The sequence below is a fragment of the Dendrobates tinctorius genome, unplaced genomic scaffold (genome assembly GCF_039654945.1).
Source record: "Dendrobates tinctorius isolate UK_male_01 unplaced genomic scaffold, ASM3965494v1 ptg000032l, whole genome shotgun sequence".
NCBI classification, from domain to species: Eukaryota; Metazoa; Chordata; class Amphibia; order Anura; family Dendrobatidae; genus Dendrobates; species Dendrobates tinctorius.
In genome coordinates this window covers 390086-415974 of record NW_027361700.1, presented here as the reverse complement: position 1 = coordinate 415974, position 25889 = coordinate 390086, and the positions used below count along the sequence as shown (strand labels likewise).

Below are 25889 nucleotides of genomic sequence, written 5' to 3'. Positions count from 1 at the left end.
GCAAAGCAACCCCAAAACATCAGGGAACCTCCGCCATGTTTGACTGTAGGGACCGTGTTCTTTTCTTTGAATGCCTCTTTTCTTCTCCTGTAAACTCTATGTTGATGCCTTTGCCCAAAAAGCTCTACTTTTGTCTCATCTGACCAGAGAACATTCTTCCAAAACATTTTAGGCTTTTTCAGGTAAGTTTTGGCAAACTCCAGCCTGGCATTTTTGTGTCTCGGGGTAAGAAGTGGGGTCTTCCTGGGTCTCCTACCATACAGTCCCTTTTCATTCAGACGCTGACGAATAGTACGGGTTGACACTGTTGTAACCTCGGACTGCAGGGCAGTTTGAACTTGTTTGGATGTTAGTCGAGGTTCTTTATCCAACATCCGCACAATCTTGCGTTGAAATCTCTTGTCAATTTTTCTTTTCCGTCCACATCTAGGGAGATTAGCCACAGTACCATAGGCTTTAAACTTCTTGATGACACTGTGCACGGTAGACACAGAAACATTCTGGTCTTTGGAGATGGACTTGTAGCCTTGAGATTGCTCATGCTTCCTCACAATTTGGTTTCTCAAGTCCTCAGACAGTTCTTTGGTCTTCTTTCTTTTCTCCATGCTCAATGTGGTACACACAAGGACACAGGACAGAGGTTGAGTCAACTTTAATCCATGTCAGCTGGCTGCAAGTGTGATTTAGTTATTGCCAACACCTGTTAGGTGCCACAGGTAAGTTACAGGTGCTGTTAATTACACAAATTAGAGAAGCATCACATGATTTTTCGAACAGTGCCAATACTTTTGTCCACCCTCTTTTTTATGTTTGGTGTGGAATTATATCCAATTTGGCTTTAGGACAATTCTTTGTGTTTTTTCATTTAAGACAAATTAAATGAAGATAATAATACCAAAGAATTTGTGTTTGCAATCATTTTCAGGAAGAAACTGAGTATTATCTGACAGAATTGCAGGGGTGTCAATACTTTTGGCCACAACTGTATTTTGTAAGTTCATAAAATAGCCACTGGATGTCAGCAGAGAGCGCACGAGAGTCTCTTGTAATAGCAACGGAATTTTTTATTATAATGGCGGCTCTCCTCACTCACCAGGAAGTCCCCTATGCTCTTCAACACTGCCGGCTCCAGATATCCAGGCGTCCATCAAGCCACCCATGCAGCCTTCACTGTAGATGGAGAGTTCTATCCCGGACCCAGGGAGGGAGGAATATGCCCGCAGGCAGCTCCTGCACTTTTGCCTCAAGGCTTCACTGGGATCCTGATCATCTTCTATGGGCTCAAAATGGCCGCAACTGCACCCCTCTGCTCCTATTAGAAGTAAGAATAGGAGTGGCAGTGTACTGCACATTTGCCTCCTATTGATTTGGGTAGGAGGTGGATGGGCAGTACACTGCCATAGCCACTAGCAGAGGACTGAGCAGCTCTGCAATTGAGGAGTTCTGGCCGGCAGCCAACACCGAGAACGCTGATCAGCGGAGGTACCAGGTGTTGGACCCCGACCGATCAGACATTGATGATCCTAAGGCTATGATAGTGCACAACCTCTAACATGCCAGGGCAATGGAGCCATGGACAGCAGTGTGTGCCCAGTGTCCATACACAAGTAGAAAATAAATCATTAATAGACTATTAAGGGGGAGGATTACAAAATAGTCTTTATTTCAGTGTTTTATTTTATCAGTGCACAGATGCTGGAAATATACATTACAAATATTTGTATATTTTTTTTATTATATTTTTCAAACAACTAATGTAATACTACGTTATAAGTCCATTACTTGGATGAAGTGACTCCTATTGCTTGGGGTGCAAATATACAGGGACATGGCGTGGCTCTTCTGTCCCCTCCAGTTTGGCAGAGGAGTAAACAAATAATCTTCTTAGACATGTCTCTTGACTACGGAGACAAAAGTATTTTGTAACTAAAAGTAGCAATATATACCCTTTAATTTCTATACATTTTCTAAATGTCTTGAAAAAGGTATTTTTTTTATAGCCTTTTTCTGACAATCCAAATACAATTTCCAGGCCTCCACCAAGCCAGAGGTGCAAGAATACATCTCTGACCACCCAGTCACTGCTCTGACACCAGAGGGAAATAAATACTGCTGTGCACCTCCCAGTGCCAAAGGAGCCAGCCTCAGGCAGTGAAAGGGTTATACATAGCGGCATTACAAGAGCAGTCTTCCTTCGGGGTCATGATGATAGACATCAGTGAAATGTAAACTGTACTTCAGCGCCCTGATCTCACTTATTATAAAACTGAGAGGAGACCCAAGCCAGCCCCCACTTCAGATTGGTCAGCATGAACTTTAGGGCCTTGGTCCACTGTTCCTCAGAGTTGAATTGTGTCTTGATGGAGTATGAACCACCATTGCCTCCAGTGTCTTCAATTTTACCCTTCTCAACATCCATCCTGAAAAAAAAATATATAGAAATATAGAAAACACTGAATCGATAATCCAATTATTGGTAAAGACAAAAATGTGTTTAACCATTACAAGCCATTCATATCCCTTCTTATGGGTAATAGAAACATGTTGGTTATAAGGGGTTACCAGGAATATGTGTGGATAATATACCGGTACTTTAAGAAAGGCCATAAATGTGTGATCATTGAGGGTCTGCTCATTCGGGATCTCCACCAAGCAGCAGAATGAAGGCGCTGTGGATGGGGCTGCAGTGCCACGTTTAGCCATGTATGGGGGCAAGATGTAGAGTTAAGCAAATTTTTCAATATTCGGTTCCGATTATGATCGGCGGTGAATATTTTATTTGCAATAATCACCGAACGTCATTGGAGTCAATGGGAGTAGAAATGACCGAATATGTTCGGAATATATCAAACAAATTCGGCACAAATAGGGTACCGATATGGCAAATTAAGATTCGGCGACCGATTCCGAACATATTCGCTCAACTCTAGTGAGCCATTGGATCAGATCTACACTGATCATACCTATTCTTAGGATGGGACATCAATGTAGAATTCTTGACAACCCATTTTATAGCCCCCCCCCCACCCCCCCCCATCGTGCCAATGCACAATAAAGTGCTGCGGGAACCATCTCTGTAGCAGGTAACACCATAACCTCAACTGAAAACTGTCAAATAAGAGAACAAAAAAGTGACAACTGGATACATTATTATGGAGTACATGCTATCACCATTATCTGCAACTTCATACTGCCCTCTTTATTGGTACTCGGTGTCCATAATCCCAGCACTTCCAAGGATAGTCCTGGTACATCAGAAAGGCAGTGTCTTACCAGTCCATGTGCTATATTATTCAGATGTGTGTCATGTCACTGACCTGTAAGGGAGGCAGAATCCAGTGTCCCCTCTTTCCACTTCTTCCTTAAATTGCTGTACGCAATCCAGGAATGCCACCATTGCATGGTCAAACTTATTATCCCAGAAGAACCTCAAGCCTCCGGAACAGTAGAGAGGAAGCTCCTAAAAACAAAAAGTCACACCTCTAGTATCACTACCAACCGGAAAGACAAGCTGACAATTTTTGTTTAGCGGTCTTTAACATTAAAAAAAGCCCAGTGATGATGTAAGGAAAGTCATCCCAAAGGTTGAGCAAAAAAAAAAAAAGATTTTCTGTACAACTCTCTTGTGACCAAGACAGTAGACTGAGGCTGCCATACTAGATTGCTGCCTTCCTCTTACCTGCCAGCATCCCCGACATCCCTTCCAATTCGTTACCGTGCCATGTGTGTGCGGCAACATTGGTTTTGTGGCCAGCCCAATAATCAGAAGAGGAGCAAGGGATGTCGCTAGGTTGTAGACGTTCGCAGGCCTCTGGTCAGATAGCCGCGGGCTACTCCCATGATCGCTGAACCTGGGTCCTGGGAATCTTTGTGCCCAAATCCATCATGCACCAGTCATTAATAAAAAAAAAAAAAGTGCCTGCCAAAACGCTTAGAGGCAAATGTGTGACACTAGTGGATACGCAGTATATGCTTTGTGAAGATTTTCATTTCTATACATTTGCATGTCATTCTAGGATTACCTTGGACTTGTCTGTGAGCGACTCCAAATAAGAATGGTTTCCAAATGGCACCAAACGATATCTAAATGGAACCAAGAAAAATAAGTCACGGCATAACAAAACATTGCCAAAAAACAGAATGACATCTACATTAAATCCAGAGCAATTTTTACAAAATAGCATTACCGGTATCATTTAAATATGTTATCCCACTACTATACGCCCATCCACATGTCCTATTAGGTCCCCATCCTATAGCAGTGCTGCATAGAGTTCCTCCCGCTCTTGAAAAGGACGCTTTTACTAAACCTCTACCTCTGGGAAGCAATATTGTGTACTGCACTCACCTCTGGAACTCAAGCCCCATCTTGTTAGCCAAAGCATGGAGAAGTAAGACGGTTTGACCCCAAGCTGCGTTTATCTCGTTCCACTCCACAGGAACACTTGGTAGTCGACCAAGCCGGAAATTGTTGATGGTTCCAAACTGTCCGCTATGCCTATTATAAGAAGGATTCGGGAGAGGAGACTAGGGGCATTTTTGTAAGAGCAGACCATGGCCATTAAAAGACCGCCTATTGGCCACATGCTAGCCTGTCAGTGTTTAATAGCATTCTGTGTGCACAGAAAAACGATTTTTAAGCAAGCTTAAGATTTATTCCACCCATCAAAAGAAAAAGGCCACATAATTGGGAACCAGCACTCCCACTAACATTCATTCCCTCATTATAGGCCAAATCTAAAATGGGTCTTAGAGGGGTACTCCGGGTAGATCTAAATATATTTCAATCCAGTGTGTAAAACTATTAAGGGGTCATATCAGTCTTCCCATTCTTATATGCCACTTCATGTGATTTACTACTACCCACCGTCACAACACTAATGCTGCTCCTGAGTGTTCCACCTCCATTCTGGTCACAGATCTGGAGGCATGGCTTGCGTCTTACTCCTTAAGCATGCCAGCCCTCACCCTGACCAAGATTTATCACACTCTATGTGCTGGTTTGATGTCTCTTCCACCTCCCCCTCACTATACTGCCATGGCTCGCTCCCTGCGTCTGCAGCTTTCACACCGCACTCCTTAGCAGGTCACATACAAGCTATATAAGGTGGCATAGAACGAGCCATGCCATCACACATTATGCATATCCATGACTCATTCTATGCCCTCTCAACTCTTATGTGACACATAAGCATGGCATTATAGCAAGTAGGGGAAGAGTTGAAAGTAAACCCGCAGAAAGACAGTTATGAGCATTGGTCAGGGGCTGACTTGTAGAAGGAGCAAAACTTAAGCTATGCCCCCTGGACGGTGACTGAAGAGAGGGGGCTGGCTTGCTTAACAAGCAAGACGTAAGCTATGCCCCCTGATCTGTGACTGAAGAGAGGGGGCTGGCTTGCTTAACAAGCAAGACGTAAGCTATGCCCCCTGATCTGTGACTGAAGAGAGGGGGCTGGCTTGCTTAACAAGCAAGACGTAAGCTATGCCCCCTGATCTGTGACTGAAGAGAGGGGGCTGGCTTGCTTAACAAGCAAGACGTAAGCTATGCCCCCTGATCTGTGACTGAAGAGAGGGGGCTGGCTTGCTTAACAAGCAAGACGTAAGCTATGCCCCCTGATCTGTGACTGAAGAGAGGGGGCTGGCTTGCTTAACAAGCAAGACGTAAGCTATGCCCCCTGATCTGTGACTGAAGAGAGGGGGCTGGCTTGCCTAAGAAGCAAACAACACCCGTGATCTGAGACAGAGCACCAGAAGGGAGGGAGAGCACTCAGGAGCAGATGCAGTGTTGTGCTGTGAGGTCACAGCGACAAGTAGTAAAATCACATGAGGCATCATAAGAACAGGATGAGGAACATGTGACTTTATAGTTTTAGACAGAATGTGTATTGAAACAAAATGTATTTTCCCTGCAGTTACCCTTTAAGAGTGCCACAAGTAATATTAAAAAGACTCAAAATATAAGAAGTATATTGTGTTTTGAGTCACTCTAAAGAAGTTTTCTGGTTTATATATTAAATTCACATTACCAATACGTAGAAGCATACCGGAAGGTTTTCTAGTCTATAGACTTACCATATGTGGAAGGTGGCATTAAAGACATTAGTCTTCTTGAGTTTGTCTAGCTGACTCTGAGCGTATCTCATCTGATTGTCCGCACTCTTCAGCTCATCATCCAGGTCTAACTGCTGACGCTTGAACTCACAGTACTCTTTTTGATACCTTTGTAGTAAAGAAACTGTCTAATTAAAGGGGGCATTCCAATTTTATTCATGTTTAATGTATCCTGAGTAGTGATGAGCGAACGTCTTATCGGAGCACGCTCTTGTGTTATCCATGCTTCTGGGAATGCTCGTATATTATGATCAAGTCCCTGCGGCTGCATGATTTGTGTCTATTGGGCAGCCTGAATACATGACGTGATTGCCTGAACACGTGGGGATTCCCTAATAGGTGCAAATCATGCAGCCGCAGGGACATACTGTATATGCGAGCACGCCCAGAAGCTTGGATAACGTCTTATCGGAGCACGCTCAGGTGTTATCTACACATTCACTCATCACTAATCCTACCTCTACCTTCAGGACTAGGATCTAACTATTAGGATAGCACTGGCCGCATACTTACATAATGATGGAATTACTTAGAGGGAATCTGTTACCAGAAAAAAACAAAAAAACATGCTATTAACCTGCAGATATAGGGTAAATCTGCAGGTCAATAGCATTATTAACCTGCCTGGCGCTGGCATTTAGCCAAACGCTGCAAGGAGAAAATTAACTTTATTCCCTCCTGCAGCTTTTGGCTTCCAGTCATAGGGGCAGCACCGGGCCAGCTCTAGCTGCGCCCCCAGCCCTGACTGACAGCAGTCCCTAGTGCTGGGCCGGTTGTCAGTCAGAGCTGGGGGCGCAGTTACAGTCACCGCTCTCTATACACAGAGTGGTGTGACTGAATCAGCTTCCCCCCCTATTACTGAAAGCCGAACGCTGCCAGGGGGAATAAAGTTCAATTTCTCCCTGTATTGTATAATACAGATTTTTTCTGGTGAAAGGCTCCCTTTAAAAGAAGCATATAATGCAGTGGTTTTATTAATTTGGACACATATGCAAATGGACTGCCTCCATGAGTTCTTCACAGATACTCACTGTGCTTCCTCCTTCTCCAGCATATCTGCTTCTTTTCTCACTTTTTCAATGTCTTTAGCCACTTGCTCTCGGTTTCTCTCAACCTCCTCTAACTCTTGAATCAGTCTTTCTTCATCCTCTGCCAACTCCATCAGCTTGGCTTCCAGTTTTTCTTTGTCATCGTCATTCATTTTCTCAAGGATTTCAAGGCAACGTCTATAACAAAAGGGACATGATCAGTGAAAATTGTGGCCAGCTCCCAAGATAGAAATCTTAAAGGGAATCTGTCACCGGGTTTATGCTACCCCTTCTGAGAGCTGTATGATGTAGCAGCACAGACCCCGATTCCAGCGATGTGTCACTCACTAGGATGCTTGCTGCACTTATGATAAAAATCACTGCTTTCTCTGCTGCAGATCTACCAGGTCTCTGAATGCTGAGTTCTTGCCACCCACCGCCCACACTGCTGATTGGCAGCTTTCTGCCTATCAGTGGTGGGGGCGGGGTTATACAGAGCTCATGAATATGAAGGACTACATTTTAGAAGTTAAAGTTCCTCCATTCTTGAGAGCAGAGAGGATTTCTAATAAGAGGTAAATTGTAAAGTAGCTTGTTTTTTTTTACAAGCACTTTGCAATTTTACCCATTGATGAACTTGAGATATCCCCTTTAAAATTGAGATACGAGTCACAGTGAGGCCTTCTCCACAAGTCACATGCGACGCTGCATCAAGGTCTCAAGCAAAAATATAGATAATCAGATTTTTCCACTGTTAACAGGGTTATACAGGAATACATTTGCATTTGGTCTGATTTGCTAGGTTATGTCTATACAGCCCCTTTAAGAATGACTGTCTCAGATGTGAGTGTCTCATTACAAAGCCCGTTATTCTTTGATACGACGAGCATTTACTGAGTCATATTTGCTATAAAACACACTGATCCATGCCACATACTTGTAATTCTGGCACTCGTTCTCTGTGATGTTCAGCTGGGTATCAAGCTGATCCAGGAGGGTGTCTGTACACTCCTCACAAAGAGGGTGGTCCACATCTGTCTGACCTGACATAATGTCAAAGAGATCGCCCGTCACCTGGAACACACAAGAGAACACTGCAGATCTCAGCAGAATGTATACTTTCCTCATTAGGAGTTGGAATTAAAGAGGTGTTCTAGTTTCAGCGCTGGGGTCCTGGGTTCAAATCCCACCAAGGACAACATCTGCAAGGAGTTTGTATGTTCTCCCCGTGTTTGCGTGTGTTTCCTCTGGGTACTCCGGTTTCCTCCCACATTCTACACTGTGTGCAGAATTATTAGGCAAATGAGTATTTTTATCACATCATCCCTTTTATACATGTTGTCCTACTGCAAGCTGTATAGGCTTGAAAGCCAACTGCCAATTATGTAAATCAGGTGATTTGCATATCTAATGAGGAGGGGTGTGGTCTAATGACATCAAAACCCTATATAAGGTGTGCTTAATTATTAGGCAACTTCCTTTCCTTTGGCAAAATGGGTCAGAAGAAAGATTTGACGGACTCTGAAAAGTCAAAAATTGTGAGATGTCTTGCAGAGGGATGCAGCAGTCTTGAACTTGCCAAACTTTTGAAGCGTGATCACCGAACAACCAAGCGTTTCATGGCAAATATCCAATAGGTCGCAAGAAGCGTGTTGATAAAAAAGAGGCGCAAAATAACTGCCCATGAATTGAGGAAAATCAAGCGTGAAGTTGCCAAGATGCCATTTGCCACCAGTTTTGCCATATTTCAGAGCTGCAATGTTACTGGAGTATCAAAAAGCACAAGGTGTGCCATACTCAGGGACATGGCCAAGGTAAGGAAGGCTGAAAAACGACCACCTTTCAACAAGAAACATAAGATAAAACATCAAGACTGGGCCAAGAAATATCTTAAGACTGATTTTTCTAAGGTTTAATGGACTGATGAAATGAGTGTGACTCTTGATGGGCCCGAGGCTGGATCAGTAAAGGCCAGAGAGCTCCACTCCAACGCCAGCAAGGTGGAGGTGGGGTACTGGTATCAAAGATGAACTTGTGGGACCTTTTCGGGTTGAGGATGGAGTGAAGCTCAACTCCCAGGCCTACTGCCAGTTTCTGCAAGACACCTTCTTCAAGCAATGGTACAGGAAGAAGTCGGTATCGTTCAAGAAAAACATGATTTTTATGCAGGACAATGCTCCATCACATGCATCCAAATACTCCACAGCGTGGCTGGCCAGTAAAGGTCTAAAAGAAGAAAAAATAATGACATGGCCCCCTTGTTCATCTGAACCCCATAGAGAACCTGTGGTCCCTCATAAAATGTGAGATCTACAGGGAGTGAAAACAGTACACCTCTCCGAACAGTGTCAGGGAGGCTGTGGTGGCTGCTGCACGTGATGTTGATCGTAAACAGATCAAGCAGCTGACAATCTATGGCTGGAAGGAAGGAGAGTGTCATCGTAAAGAAAGGTGGCTATATTGGTCACTGATTTTTTTTGAATGTCAGAAATGTTTATTTCTAAATTTTGTGTTGTTATATTGGTTTACCTGGTGAAAATAAACAAGTGAGATGGGTATATATTTGGTTTTTATTAAGTTGCCTAATAATTCTGCACTGTAATAGTTACCTGCACAAACAGATATCCTCCTAAGATAGCCAAATCTAAAAAAAAAACCCACTCCAACTTACAAAAATATTAAGCTTTGATATCTATGAGTCTTTTGGGTTGATTGAGAACATAGTTGTTATTCAATAATAAAAAGAATCCTCTCGAATACAACTTGCCTAATAATTCTGCACGCAGTGTAAAGACATACTGATAGGGAATTTAGATTGTGAGCCCCATGAGGGACAGTGCTGATAATGTCTGTAGAGCGCTGTGGAATTAATTGGGCTATATAAACGAGTCAAATAAAATTGAATCAGTGTATCATTGATGCATTGTATAAATTTCCAATTTCCTTTTTGTGTGAATTTCACACCATTTTCCAGATCTTCGTGCCTGTGAATGCAGAGGCAGCAATCATGTACATACTGGAGTTTGTAGTAGCAGATTTATGTCGCTCATAGACTGGATACAATCGTTTGCAGCTTCTCAGTTGAAGTGTAACTATAATTTCATACATCCACAGAAAGGATGGGTTCACAAAGTTTCTGCTCTATGTTGGTTGCCCCACTGTAGCCAGTGAATATAACCTAGACCAAAGTCTGCAACGCTAGGCTTCATTTGGCCTCCTTTCCGAGGGTCTCTTTCTTTTGGAACCAGACGATAGTCAAATGACATGTACGAAGTGTTCCTGAGGCTGCAACCCCACCAATAAAGGGACAGAAGCTCCGAGCTGACGGCTGCGCTCTCCTCTACATGACTAGTTTTATAGAACGACAGGTACACAAGTTATTTAGGACACGACCATTAATCTCCACAGAACAGGTAATAAATGTACGATCGCTGTCTGATCAGGTCTTGGACAGCATGTGCAGACATTAACTACTTATATGCATTACACACCGCTCACAATGCTTCATTCGCGCAGTAGACTTATCTATCCCGTAGACAGGTGATAAATCTACACAAGACCTTTTTAGTGCCAGCAAGAAGTTAAATGGAGGAGCTCTACCTTGAGTCTTCTACTTAGGTTCTCCATGGTGCCACCATCAGATGCTTCTCCTATCAAGGTAAAGCTGTTTGCACTCTCTGTGGACATCATTCTAAATGTAAAAGGTACATATAGTATTAACACTAAAATCAATAATAAAAGGGGTTTTTTACTTTAAGGAAAGTGACCACCAACTGCTCTTATACACCTAAAATAATGAACACATCATGCACTCACCCACCGCAGGTCCAGTGCCGGCTCCACACCTCTACTTGGGTCTCAGTATTTTGGTTGCAGCCAATCAATGAGCTCAGCGGCTTGTGTAGTCAACCTTGGCTCAGCGATTGGCTGGAGCAGTAACGTCGACAGCATGCATCACCGATGCAGCCAATCACTGAGCTCAGCGGATTGTAAAGCTCAATTATTGGCTGCAGCAGTAATGAGTCTTGTCGACATGGCATCAATGCTGCAGCCAGAACACCGAGACCCAAGCGGCGGCAGGGAGTCGGCGCTAGAGTCTGTTGAGTGCCTCTCTTCTTATGTAGGTACACAGGATCACTCGGGGTCCACTTTATTTTTATGTGGAAAACCCTTTAACAATAGATTCAGCCGTACAAGCTGACTGCATTTGGCCACCCTCCTTACACATTACAGCAATGGCGGTTACACCGTCCTATCTTTCTACTGTGGCAACAAGCAAACAGCAGGGAGACAGTCAGTATGGGCATGTCAATTATAACACACAGTGCAAACGGTGTCCCAGAGATCAGGACTCCAGCAGGTCTGCTTTGATTGAAAAAAAAATAAATAAATAATATGCATCCGAATTCAAGCGAGGCCTTTCCTAAGGAATGTTCAGAAAGGTTTGATATCTCCTTTGTGATAGGATCTTTTGAAAAAGGAAAAAAAAAGACAAAAAAAAAACAAAAACACATTTTTTTAAAGGAAATCTGTACTAGGAAGCGGCTCCCTTGAAAAAAAATGAACAGCTCCGTACACTTTGTGATCATTGTATGGACAGGTTTATGGTTTATATCGGAAGTGCTGAGTATTGGTCAATGTGGCCACATAGTTGCAAAAAGTCTGCTGCATTTAACAATTGAAGCAAATTGGATGGATTTTATGGATTCTCATGCCTGCTCAGTGTTTAAAATAGCTGTACAAGTGTATGGTTTTTTGTATCTACAGATTTCTGCACTAAAAAGTGCATTAACCCTTTAATGTCCAATGACGGACACAGTCCGTCATTAGACATCTCCCCTGCTTTAATGAGGGCTCCGGCTCTGAGCCCGCATCAAAGCCGGGACATGTCAGCTGTTATGAACAGCTGACATGTGCCCGCAATAGAATCGCCGTCCGCCCACGCCCATTAACTAGTTAAATCCCGCTGTCAAAGCTGACAGCAGGCATTTAAATAGTATTTCCGGCCGCCGGGCCAGAAGTGACCTCATTGCCGACCCCCGTCACGTGATCGGGGTCGGCGTCATGTCGCCTGATCTCTATGAGACCTCTAAGGTTGTTCCAGGCATATGGCTTTCGGCGCCACCCAGTGGTCGGCGCTGAAAGCACAGCAGTAAATCTGCTACAGTACATATGGGCGATCTGCTCATCGCCCGTATGTAGCAGAGCCGATCGGGTTGCACATGCTTCTAGCGTCCTATGGAGGCTATTGAAGCATGCCAAAAAAAAAAAAAAAATATTAAAAAAACCTAAAAAGTTCAAATCACCCCCTTTCACCCCAATCAAAATAAAACAGTAAAAAAAAAAAAATCCCACATACACATATTAGGTATCGCCGCGTTCAGAATCGCCCGATCAAAAAAAAAAAAAAAAAGCAATAACCCGATCACTAAACGGCGTAGCGAGAAAAAAAATTCAAAACGCCAGAATTACGTTTTTTTGGTCGCCAAGACATTGCATTAAAATGCAATAATGGGCGATCAAAAGAACGTATCTGCACAAAAGTGGTATCATTAAAAACGTCAGTCTGGCACGGAAAAAATAAGCCCTCACCCGACCCCAGATCATGAAAAATGGAGACGCTACGAGTCTCGGAAAATTGCGCAAATTTCTTTTTTTTTTTTTAGCAAGCTTTGGAATTTTTTTTCACCACTTAGATAAAAGAGGATATAGACTTGTTTGGTGTCTATGAACTCGTAATAACCTGGAGAATCATAATGGCAGGTCAGATTTAGCATCTAGTGAACCTAACAAAAAAGCCAAGCAAAAAACAAGTGTGGGATTGCACTTTTTTTTTGCAATTTCACTGTACTTGGAATTTTTTTCCCGTTTTCGAGTACACGACATGGTAAAACCAATGGTGTCATTTAAAAGTACAACTCGTCCCGCAAAAAATAAGCCCTCACATGGCCATATAAACGGAAAAATAAAAAAGTTATGGCTCTGGAAAGAAGGGGAGGGAAAAATGAAAATGCAAAACCAAAAATACCCCTGGTCGTTAAGGGGTTAAAAAAAAAAACAAACCTTCAGCAAAAGATGCAATAATCAAAAGCAGATTGATAGTGTACCTACAAATGAAGAAAAAACAAAAAACAAAACAGCATTTCCACACATGAGAACATGACCATGATGGTCCTTCAAACCTTTGAGTGACTGCAGACTTGTGAATCCTCACATCGCGTGCGGTGATAATTCTCCGATGTTGTCACTAGGAGCGTGACCACAAGTATGTGGATTGCACAAATACAGCTCACTCAATGCAGGTGTACTGAGCGAAACCGGACAAGTCTAGTCAGAACGTGGCCAGAAATATACAAATCACATACTTGAAGTCACATGACCACCCGCTCCCAGCACCTGAGAATACTCACAGGGCACAAGTCTGCAGTCACAGAGTGTCACACACAGAGTGACTGCAGACTTGTAGCCCAAGGCCGTCAATCATTTTGCTCATTTGGCAGCCGCCCCCTGGCAGGTTTACATGGGCAATGATTGGAAAGAAGTGTCCCTAATAATGCTTCAGAGGACCTTTACTCTCCACTAGCGGACTCTGAAGACGACCAATCCCCCAGCGGAAATTGGTAAAAAAAAAAAATAAAAATTTAATAACCTCAGTCTACATGTGAAGCTGGAAGACACGAGGCCTACCCAAGACAACAAGCTGTCTTCATTTTGTCAGCCCATGGTCTCTTTAGTGATATACATCATGTCCCTGGAATTAACCCTTTAATTTCCTATGGTTAATGTGTACTGAGCGACGGTACCTGGCAGGTGGGATTAATCTTCTGGAAACTCCATCGGGTCGGTTTTCTACAAATGTTTCCTATAAAAAGAATACATAGTTACATAGGTTGAAAAAAAGACCTCAGTCCATCAAGTTGAACCTTCCTCCACCAATTATACCTTCCCCACCACTAGATTATCTATAACCTTCAATGTTATGTGTAATGAGAAAATCGTCCAGCCCTTTCATAAAACCTGTTATAGTGTCTGCCATTACTACCTCTTGTGGTCAGGCATTCCACAGTCTGACTGCTCTAACTGTAAAGAACCCTTCCCTATTTAGCTGTCGGAATCGCCTTTCTTCAGCCTGTTATGAGTGCGACCTGGTCCTTGGAAGGAATAAGTCATGTGCCAGTCCACTGTACTGATCACACATATATTTGAACATGTAAATGAGATCTCCTCTGAGGCATCTTTTCCTAAGCTAAAACAAGCCCAACTTTAAAATAATTATAATTTTTATTAATACCACCAATAGAAAAAAATAAAATAAAACCTACAAATATTAAAAAGTGGAGACTACTGTATTTTGCCCTAGTACAGTTAAAGTGCTACAGCAAGATGTAGGAGTGGCAAAAAGGCATATTAATCTGCAAGAAGCATATAAGCCACAAATGTTTCTATAGACACCATCAGATAGTTGAGAATATTCACAGCATTAGCACAAAGGATCCCGACTGCACTGAACTTTGTTTTTTTTTTGCACAAAGTGGCCATACAATACATATATATATTCTGATTGAATGTCTCAATGTATAGTAGTGCTATAAAACAAGAGAACAATGCAGAGCATAAAACAGAGGAAAAACTTGGTCCTAACTGCACTTTGTTTTTTTGCACACTTTGTGCAAATGCTGTTAGCCTTAGTACTGTAGTCGTTGTACATATTCTCCACTTTTTTATATTTGTTTGCTTTTTTTTAATTGTTGGTACTAATAAACATTATCAAATTTTACTTTCTGGGTGTAGTACTTTTTTTTGTAGGTTTTTTTTTTTTTTAAATGCCCTTTACTTGCTGGACAAGTTATAGGAATGTGCTTGCAATAATGTAGTTGCCCGCCTTTGAACCGACTAACTTCTGAATATCCTTTGCAGCACAAAACTGGATCCCATATTCTAGATGTGGCCTTACATGTGATTTATATAGGAATAACCATACGTTGGGATCACGGGATTTTCTCTCTTTTTATACACCCTAAAATCTTGTTTGTTTTTGCAGCCGCTGCTTGACATTGTGTACTGCTGCCCATAAAAAGTAATGTAGTCAGTATAGATTTAATGGTAACATCACAGAATATTCCATAAAGCTCCCTGAGGATGCCATGATAATGCCGCGAGAAGAAACCACGTCAAACATTTATAGCATGTTTCGGAATTCATAACAATCATCTAATTGCTAGAAATAAATGTGAGTTCGTTACCTCAGTAGTTACCTCCTCTTCTTGAGTTTCCCCTGTTTTCACTGCAGCTGTTGACACCAGTGGGGCTGTAATGGAAATTGGACGCATCAGTATTAAAGCACCACTCCAGCGATTTTTTGTTTATTTTGCCGCTGGAGTGGTGCAACTGATCTAAGTTCCCTGACCCTAGTAATACGCTTACTGTCTTCTGTTCTCAGTGCCGCTCTGGTCGTCTTCTGCAGGTTGTGACCTGCGGAATAACGCCAGTATATGTTGGGCGAGCCGGAGGTCACACCTCAATGTAAGTCTATGAGAACAGAACTAGGCTCTCAGACTTAGGCCTCTTTCACACATCCATCTTTCACCATCAGTCAAAATCCGCCGTTTTGCAAAAAAAAACAACGGATCCGCCATTTTTGTTGGCGGATCCGTTTTTACCCCATTGACTTGCATTAACGGCGGATCTTGACGGATGGCTATCCGTTGGATCCGTTTTTGTACGGATCCGCCAAAATTTTAGCGTCCGCTGACATGGCAGGACGGAGACTGCAACTGTTTTTGGTTGCCGGATCCGCATTTCTACACTGCGCATGCCCATAATTGGGTTTACCGGAAAGTTAACCCTAAATGCCAATTCACTCTCTCTCTCTCTCTCTCTCTCTCCTTATGCCAGATAAAATTCTACCTTACACGGATCCCTCAAAACAACGGTCCGGTGCCTCCAGTTTTTTTCTATCCGCCTACGGATCCGTTTTCTGCCACTTTGGCGGATTTCTACGGAGCAGAAAAACGGATGTGTGAATGTGAAACAGGCCTTACATGGAGACCTTGTGATAGTTACCTCTGACTTCTGGTCAGTCAGAAGCAGTGAACACAAGATGGTGCCACAGGACCGGAGCAGCGACGAGATGAGATGAAAATGGCGGCTGGTAAGTAGAATACTAAGGTCAGAGAACTTAGATTAGGGGCACTACTCCAGTGCAGAAATTAAAATTAATGCTGGATTAATTTTAAGTTATGCGTCTCATAGGGGTCACAGCAGAACTGATAGCTTGGCTGATATGTGGGTATGGTGTTCCAGTCATAAGATTTCTACCAATCCCAAGAATTGGGCTCTTGAGTTATCCATTTGAATGGACAGATGATTGCCCAGGTATACCACCATTCATAGGCTGTGGGAATAACGTACTTACCTGACAGCTAGAGACAATAAATGGGGCATGCATGACTATCACTCCACTGAAACAGAGGACCTAAAGTCGAATGAGAACAAACACAAAACCACCGGTGCACAAATCGACCACACAGATCTATAAAGGGGTTGTTGGGTTTCCCTCAAGGTATGCAGCACTTTACTGGCCGAAACAATCAAAATTGCTGAGTTATTTTGGTATTTTTTTTATAATGATCTGCATTAGAGCCTCCCACACAGATGTGAACAGACAAGCAGCTGACGATTTCCCAGGCTGAAGACCAAGTGACCCACCTGTCAGCTCCTGCATGGTGACTTTATCCAGGATCTTGAAGGAGGTGTCTAGCTTCAATGGCTGGCTGCATCGCTGACATACAAAGCTCACTTGCATTGTGGAGGATTTAGAAGTCTCCATTTTCCTGAGTAATGTTGGAAAGATGGTACACCCAAATGAATGTATACTTGGGAGGCAAACTTTATCAATAACTATTATCAATGTCACTTAAAAACATTTCCGGAACCCAGGACCAGTTGTCACACCAGAAATCTGTTGCTACCGGACCAAAGCCCAGCGCTACACCGCTTAGCTGCCAGAATCCTCAGCGACTCTTCTGATTAGTAGGCTTGGCGTGAAGTCACAACTGGCCTTCCAATCAGAAGAGGAGTTCGGGATTCTGACAGGTAGGAAGTATTTCAAATGGCTTTGGTGTCGTGGCCATGGAGCACCAAGAGGTAGTTTGACAGGTGTAGGGGAAAAAAAAAAAAAAAAGCTGTAACGCAAGAATGAACTGAAGAAAAAAAAAAAAAAAAAAAAAATGAAATGTGAAAAGATTATTTACCAATTAAAATGCAAAGTGAACGAATAAAAGTCTAAATCACCACTTGTCTGAGTAGCGGCACGGTGTACAGTGAGGTTAGAAGCCTATTCGAGCCGGAAGCCACGGCCTGGAGGGAGGAGGTTGAAGAGAATACGCACAACGGAAGAAGAGTAGGACTGGTCAGTAGGCTGTGAGGACAGGTGAGCAGTGAGGTGAGTATTTCTTAATGATTACAATGCTCTGGGATCTGGAGACGCCGCTGAGCAAAAGAAGTAATTTTCTCCCAGTTTAAAGTTTCTATGATATATTGCATTTCTCTGTTAAATTCAGGGCGAATTGGTCAGTTTGATTCTTGGCAGACTTGATTATGTGTCATAATAATCATTTTAATATGTAGGTTGAAACACAGTCATTACTTGAAATAGAAAGAGCTGTGTAGGAGGCTTAAAACTAGGTGAGGAACAGCCAAACTCTGCTACGTAGTTGAGGAAGCCTGCTTCATGTCACAGGTTACACACATGGCAAGACAGCAACAAGAAAGATATAAGGTAGTTGTACTGCATCAGCAAACTCATTTCAAAGCAGACTGGGGCTTTGAGATGTGTTCTTCAAAATATTTTGAAAAAGCACCAAGAAACAGTCAACGTTGAGGACTGTAAAGAGAGGTCAGCTAAGGAAACTTAGTGCAGCAAATGAAAGACACCTCATGCTCACTTCCCTTCAAGTCAGAAGATGTCAGCAGTGTCATCAGCTCAAAACTGGCAACAATCAGTGGAACGCAGCTACACCCACATCCGGCGTTCAGAGAAGTCTGATCAGAAGAGAAGTGGCCTCATGTAAGAATTGCAGCCAAAACTACATGGAAAAAGCCAAGTGACTCCACTATGCATGAAAACAAATGAACTGAGTTGCAGAAAAATGGCAGCAAGCGCGGTGGACTGATGAGACAAAATGGAAAATATCTGGCTGTAAGAGAAGGCAGTTTGATGCCAAAGGGCTGGAGAGCAGTACAGAAATGAGTGTCTGCGGTGAACAGTGAAGCATGGTGGGGGGTCCTTGAAAGGCTGGTTCAGCATTTCAGGAAATGGAGTAGGGAATTTGATCAGGATTAATGGCCTTCTCATTGCCGAGAAATACAGGCAGATACGTATCCATCATGCAATATGATCAGAGAGGTGTATAATAGGCTCCAAATTTATTTTAAAGCAGGACACGACCCCAAACATACAGTCAATGTCATTATAGGGAACCTGTCAGTAGGATTGTACACAGTAACCTACACACAGAGTCAGGTTGGCACTGTTATACCCGAATAAAATGATACCTTGGTTGATGAAATCCGTATTGTGGCTGTTGTGCAATCTTTATTTTCAGTTTTGAGTTAATGATATGCCCGTTCTCCAGGGTGGCTTCATTTGGTGTTCTGCTTAGGTATTCATACTGAAGACTGCTGACAGGTCACTGATCCATCACTGACCTGCCCCCTAGTTTACATAATGAATATCTGTACATACTTAAAAAAAAAAAAAAAAAAAAAATATAATAATGAAAAAAAACATGCAGGTGCCACCTGCTCTGCAGCACAATTGCATGTTTCATATGCCAATAATACCTGTTGTCCATGTTATTCAGCTAGAAAAAAAAACAGTTTGAAAATGGCGCCTGCACACTAGCAGCTATTGGTGATACATATATATATATATATATATATATATATATATATATACACACACATATATACACACACACATACTCGTGAATAAGCCTTTTTTGGACTGAAAGTCCCCCCTCTCGGCTTATACATGAGTCATATACCTGGGGGGGTTGGCGGGGGAGGGGGAGCGGGGTGTCACAGATCATACCCCCCGGCACGGTCTCTGCAGCCCCCCCCCGGTTCTCCATGGTCTCCCTTCCTGCCTTCAGAGGTCACATGGTACCGCTCATTAAACTCATGAATGTGCGCATATTCATGAGTGTAATGAGCGGTATTACGTAACCGCTGAAGGGAGGAAGAGAGACTGTGGAAAAGCGGGGCTGCAGAGACCGTGCCAGGAGGGGGTAAGTATAGCGATATTCACCTGTCCCCGGTCCATCACTGCTCACCGCTGTCTGCTGTGTTCTGTGTCAGTGACGTTTAGGCAGAAGGGGGCGCGGTGACGTGGTTAGTGTGCACTGCGCCCTCTGCTGGCTGAACAGTCACTGACACAGGAAGCAGCAGACAGCGGAGAGCAGCGTGGACCCCGGATAGGTGAATATCTCAGGTGCCGGGTCCTGAGCAGGAGAGGAGAGTATGCCATTTTTTTTGCAGCAGCATATGGGGGCATATTCGATGGGGGAGCATATGGGGGCATAATCTATGGAGCAGCATATGGGGGCATAATCTATGGAGCAGCATATGGGGGCATAATCTATGGAGCAACTTATGGGGGCATAATCTATGGAGCAACTTATGGGGGCATTATTAACCTTTGTGCAGCATTATATTATTATTTATATAGCGCCATTAATTCCATGGTGCTGTACATGAGAAGAGGGGTTGCATACAAAGTTATAGATATCATATGGGGTGTATTTTGTATGGAGCATCTTAGGAGGCCATAAACTTTATGGAGCAGCATATGGGGCATATTATTCTATGGAGCATCTTATGGGACCATTATTAACCTTTGTGCAGCATTATATGGGGTGTATTTTGTATGGAGCATCTTATGGGGCTAACATGAACTGTATGGAGCATTATATGGGGCTCCTGATTCAATATGGATATTCAAAAACATTTAACCTACTGATGTCTCAATTAATTTTACTTTTATTGATATCTTTTTATTTTTTAAACTTACCAGCAGCTGCTGCATTTTCCACCCTAGCCTTATACGCGAGTCAATAAGTTTTCCCAGTTTTTTGTGGCAAAATTAGGGGGGGGTCGGCTTATACACAAGTATATATTAATAATATTATATTCCTTATGTAAACTAGGGGGGAGGTCAATAAGGGATCAGAGACCTGTCAGAAGCCATTCAGATGAATACCTATCAGAGCACCACATGAAGACCCCCCACAGGCCGCCCCAGAGCACGGGCATATCATTTAGGCGGGAGTCACACATAGCAATCTCGCTAGCGAGATCGCTACTGAGTCACAACTTTTGTGACACAACAGCGATCTCACCAGCGACCGGCCCCCCTGCCGGTATCACTGATCGCTGCAAGAAACCCTCTGGACATATTTTTCGTCGCTGGTCTCCCGCTGGCCAGCACACATCGCTGCGTGTGACAGGCGGGAGACCAGTGATCAGCTGTAAAAAATAATAAAAAAAATATGTTGTTATTCTCACCTTCCGACGTCCCGCGCAGCCATCCTGCCTCTCTCCACGCTCCCGGTGGAGACCGTGACATTCTCATGGTCATTCTCGCAAAGGATTACTGGGACCGGAGCGTGGAGAGAGGCAGGATGGCTGTGCGGGACGTCGGAAGGTGAGAATAACAATATTTTTTATTTTAATTCTATTTTTTTTTTTTTTTACAGGGATGGCATCAGCGCTAATAACGAACACAGCGATGCCGGGCGCTGGGCATCGCTGTGCTGATCGCTGGTGAAGCTGTCTGTTTGACAGCTCACCAGCGATCACATAGCGACTTACCAGCGATCCTGACACCTTGATATCGGTGTCGGGATCGCTGGTAAGTCGCTATGTGTGACTCCAGCTTTACTCAAAACTGAAAATAAAGATTACACAACAACCACAAGACGGATTTCATCAACCAAGGTATCATTGTAATCAGTATAACGGCACCAACCTGACACTGTCTGTAGGTTACTGAGCACAATCCTGCTGATGGGTGCCCTTTAAGAACTATCATCAGCACAAAGAACAAGGAGACCTGGAGGTGATGATATGGCCCCCAAAGGGTCCTCATCTCAACATTATCAAGTCTGTCTGAAATTACATGAAGGGTCAGCAGGATTTGTACAAGCGACATCCAGAGAAGATCTGTGGTTAATTCTCCAGGATGTTTGGAACAAGCGCTCTGCTGAGTTCCTTCACAAACTGTGTGCAATTGTCCTGAGAAGAATTGATGCTGCTCTGCAGGCAGAGAGGTCACAGCAAATATTGATTTGAATTTCTCGTTAGTTCAATCACTTTGCTAATTTATAAAAATAATCTATTAACACTTCTATTCTCAAAAGCATTCTTATTTTGCAGCATTTTTCCCACTCCTGCCTAAAACTTTTGCACAGTACATCACTGCCATCATGGTTTATCTGTGATTATAAAAAAATAAAAATAAATAAATAAACGGATACACTACCCGCTATATCCCCTGCATACACTGCAGCTGTTTCTGCCATCTAAATTGGCTTGTCTTACACCCACACGACCGCTGCAGAAAGTCAAAGGCGTCAATGAAGACGCCGTCCGCATGAGACCTGAGACCTCCGATTGGTTGTAATAGTCACATTGATGTAAGTGACAACATGAAATTAAGAAAGCGACAGCGGAGACCACGGGTTTTCTAGGTTGTTTAAATTTGTCCAATTACTTTCTGAACAGTAAGCCGTGTCCACGTTTCATTCTAGCGTTACACCCTTATGGCGAACAATTTCGGCACAAACGGTTAAAGGGATTGTCCAGGTCACCAATGCTTGATCAGTGGGGGGTGCGACACCCAGCTGTCCCAAGTGATGGTGGCAGCCGGAACTGCTCAGTTACAGAGCGGCACAGCACATCGTGCTGCGTCCGCCACCCTGGGGGGGGACAGCCTGCCGCGTCCGCCACCCTGGGGGGGGGGGGGGGGGACAGCCTGCCGCGTCCGCCACCCTGGGGGGGGGGGGGGGGGGGGGGGGACAGCCTGCCGCGTCCGCCACCCTGGGGGGGGGGGGGGGGGGGGGACAGCCTGCCGCGTCCGCCACCCTGGGGGGGGGGGGACAGCCTGCCGCGTCCGCCACCCTGGGGGGGGGGGGACAGCCTGCCGCGTCCGCCACCCTTGGGGGGGGGGGGGGGGGGGACAGCCTGCCGCGTCCGCCACCCTTGGGGGGGGGGGGGGGGGGGACAGCCTGCCGCGTCCGCCACCCTGGGGGGGGGGGGGGGGGGACAGCCTGCCGCGTCCGCCACCCTGGGGGGGGGGGGGGGGGGACAGCCTGCCGCGTCCGCCACCCTGGGGGGGGACAGCCTGCCGCGTCCGCCACCCTGGGGGGGGACAGCCTGCCGCGTCCGCCACCCTGGGGGGGGACAGCCTGCCGCGTCCGCCACCCTGGGGGGGGACAGCCTGCCGCGTCCGCCACCCTGGGGGGGGGGGGGGGGACAGCCTGCCGCGTCCGCCACCCTGGGGGCATCAGTGTGTGGGGAGCTCTGTGAAGGTGATATATGGAGGGACATCTTTCAGCGTGAGAGCTTTGAACTGTATGAAGGGAATTGGAAGGTTATCGGAGTGGGTGCAGGCACCTTCATTACGGGCGCTATTTTTGTCCATGTGCCACAACACATCTCACTCTACCTCGTCCCTAGTTTGGGAGATCTGGCCTCTGGGACTGCGGCCAAGGCACAGTGACCACCAAATAACCGTGTCTGCTTTATGTACGCCCTGCCTCGACGATTCCACCATCGTCTTCCTCCAGTCAGTGATGCACAGACGCGGGGCCGGTCACTGATGGATAAGCAGCACTTGTCCTACATCCAGTCATCACATCAACGTACGACTGCTGTGTCGCTCCATATAGACCAGTAATGGACGTACATGTGACCGCCAGTAGGGGTATGGAGCTGCCCCAGCATCCTGATGGGATCAGGGGACTGCCATGTTACTATATGTTAGATTCCCAGCTGAATGTCCACGGGAAGAAACAGGTCCAGCAGGGATGGGTCATAATGAGATGTGGCACTACAAGGAGCAGCATGTCCTGGACCTAGAGCCACTGTGTGATATACACACATAGGGATAATGTATATATCTACGTACAGAGGAGAATCACTAGTAGCCGCACCCTGGGCTCCGCACTCACCTGCGCCTCGGTCCCTAGACTTCAGGGCAGACCAGGCGCTGACACCATCCCGAGTGATCGGCTGCTGCCTGCAGGATGTTTTTCTGATCACAGCCTCTAGCCGGAAGAAGGGCGGACGTGACGTCACATCTGCACCAACTAAGGGCAGAGAACACGTGGTATGTCGACCAATCACTGACCGATCTAGCATATTAGCGCTGCACGGCTGTGCCAGGGAAGCGGCAGATCTAATGTGTCGCGATTGGTCCCCGACAGTGCGCGATGTATCGGATGCAGAGTCCTGGGCGATGTTGAAGGAGCCCCGGCATGTGAATTTAAGATTGCTGGAGCCAAGCGATCCTGATCACTGTGAGGCACAGAGACTACAACTCCCAACACGTCCTGACAACCTGCCCAGGGCTGCTGGACGTAAATGTAGTCTCCTGGCCCTCCCCCGACAGCAAGTGAGGTTACTGGGACCTGGTAACTGGGGCTGATTAGCTTGTTTCCACATTCAGGATTACACTCAGTATTAGTTGCGGATTGAACGCTGCGTACAGCCACAGCGTCCAGATGTTACAGCATAGTGGAGGGGATTTTATGAAATCCCATCTCCACTATGCATCCTAATAAGCGGGTGACAAACCTGCGAAAGCGGACATGTGGCACATCTTTCCAGACCGCAGCATGTCTATTTATCTTGCGGAGACACTCCATCTCCATGAGATAAATAACCCAGTCTGTGGATAGGATGCGGTGATTCTGCATGAGTTCAATGAGCACATCCGGTATCACTGCGCGTACAACGGGGCAGAGCGAGGTTTCCGCTGCGTCCAAAGCGCCAGCAATACTGAAAGTGAAAACATACCCTTATGGGGAGTTTCTATTGGCCGTATTACATCCGGATTTGCTGCGGATTGAACGCTGAGTACAGCCGCAGCGTCCAGATGTTACAGCATAGTGGAGGGGATTTCATGAAATCCCGTCTCTACTATGTGTCCTAATACGCGGGTGACACACACGAAACAGGACATGCGGCGCGTCTTTGTAGAACACAGCATGTCTGTTTACCTTGCCGAGACGCTCAGTCTCCGCAGTCTGTGAATAGGGTGTGGTGATACCGCATGTGTGCAATGAGCACTTCCAGAATCACCGCGCGTACGACAGGGGGCGGCGCTTTGGGCGGAGCCGGGTTTCCGCTGCATCCAAAGCGCAGTATAATGCACCCCATGGTCCTCCATTTCCAAGAAAATGTATATGACCCGGCGATGACGAATCTGCTGCACCTTCACGGGTGTAGTATATAAAACTGCAGTTTTATTGGAAATATATAAAAGAGCACAGTGATATGCAGTCAGATCAACCAATGGACATCTAGAACCAACATGTTTCGGCCTGTGACAAAGGCCTCAATCAGGTATTAGCACAGATAGGCGGAATATCGTTCTGTTTGCATCCATTAGTGGATAACATACGTTGCACAGGTGTATTCATGTTTTGACATTTTATTTAATTTAAAAACTAAAAAATATTAAAATATACCGTGCACATATAATACCATTACTTTATATTCCACTAAAATCTAGTTTGCAAATGACACCAGCACTGTTTTGCTACTATATTCATATGTACATGTTCATATGGACCTGTTTTTTCTAGCTGCATTTTTCTGGTTACAAGGAATGATTTAGATTGAACAATCATGTTGAAACCACCTGCGTGCGTGCGTGCTGGTCATGAAAGTGTTACTCACACAGCTGAAAGCCTTGCTCTTTGTAGCTATTTAACCCCTTCCTTACATTGGACGTACTATTCCGTCCATGGGACTTAAGTCCCATGGACGGAATAGTACGTCACACGTGATCAGCGGCGCTCACGGAGGGAGCGCCACTGATCGCGGCCAGGTGTCAGCTGATTATCACAGCTGACACACAGCACTATGTGCCAGGCGGCACATTAACCCCAGCACACTGTGATCAAACATGATCACAGTGTACCGGGAGCATAGGGAAGCATCGGGCAGGGAGGGGGCTCCCTTCGTGCTTCCCTGAGGCCCTCGGAACAGCGCGATGTGATCGCGCTGTTCCGAGGGCCTCCTCACTGCAGGCCCCCTGGATCCAATATGGCCGTGGGGGCCCTCGAGATCCTCTAGGGATGCGGCTTTCTCAGCGCCTGCTGAGAGCAGGCGCTGAGAAAGCCTCCTTGGTGCCTGTCAGATCGCTGATCTGACACAGTGCACTGCAAAGTGTCAGATCAGCGATCTGACACCTTATAGTAATGTCCCCACCTGGAACAATATAATAAAGTATAAAAAAAAAAAAGTGTAAAAATATATTTTTTTACATTTCTAAATAAATAAAAAAATATTCTCTAATAAATTATTTTATTGTAAAACAAAAAACAATAAAAGTATATATATTTAGTATCACCGCATCCGAAACGCCCCACCCTATAAAACTTTCCCACTAGTTGGCCCCTTTAGTGAACCCCTTAAAAAAAGGCAAAAAACAATGCTTTATCATCATACTGCCGATCAAAA

General features: G+C 44.9%; 1 protein-coding gene across 1 annotated transcript; it reads right to left on the bottom strand.

The window, feature by feature from the left end:
- Positions 1-1641: 1641 nt before the first annotated feature.
- Positions 1642-23529, bottom strand: BECN1 (beclin 1). The gene is made up of 12 exons (XM_073572293.1): positions 23372-23529; positions 16848-16972; positions 15383-15447; positions 13943-14001; positions 10740-10830; positions 8077-8213; positions 7143-7337; positions 6073-6219; positions 4349-4498; positions 4023-4083; positions 3318-3460; positions 1642-2420 (listed from the first exon to the last, which is right to left on the bottom strand). Exons 2-12 carry the CDS (start codon positions 16966-16968, stop codon positions 2252-2254), a joined length of 1338 nt encoding a protein of 445 aa, XP_073428394.1. The 5' UTR covers positions 16969-16972; positions 23372-23529; the 3' UTR covers positions 1642-2251.
- Between the last annotated feature and the right edge of the window lie 2360 nt (positions 23530-25889).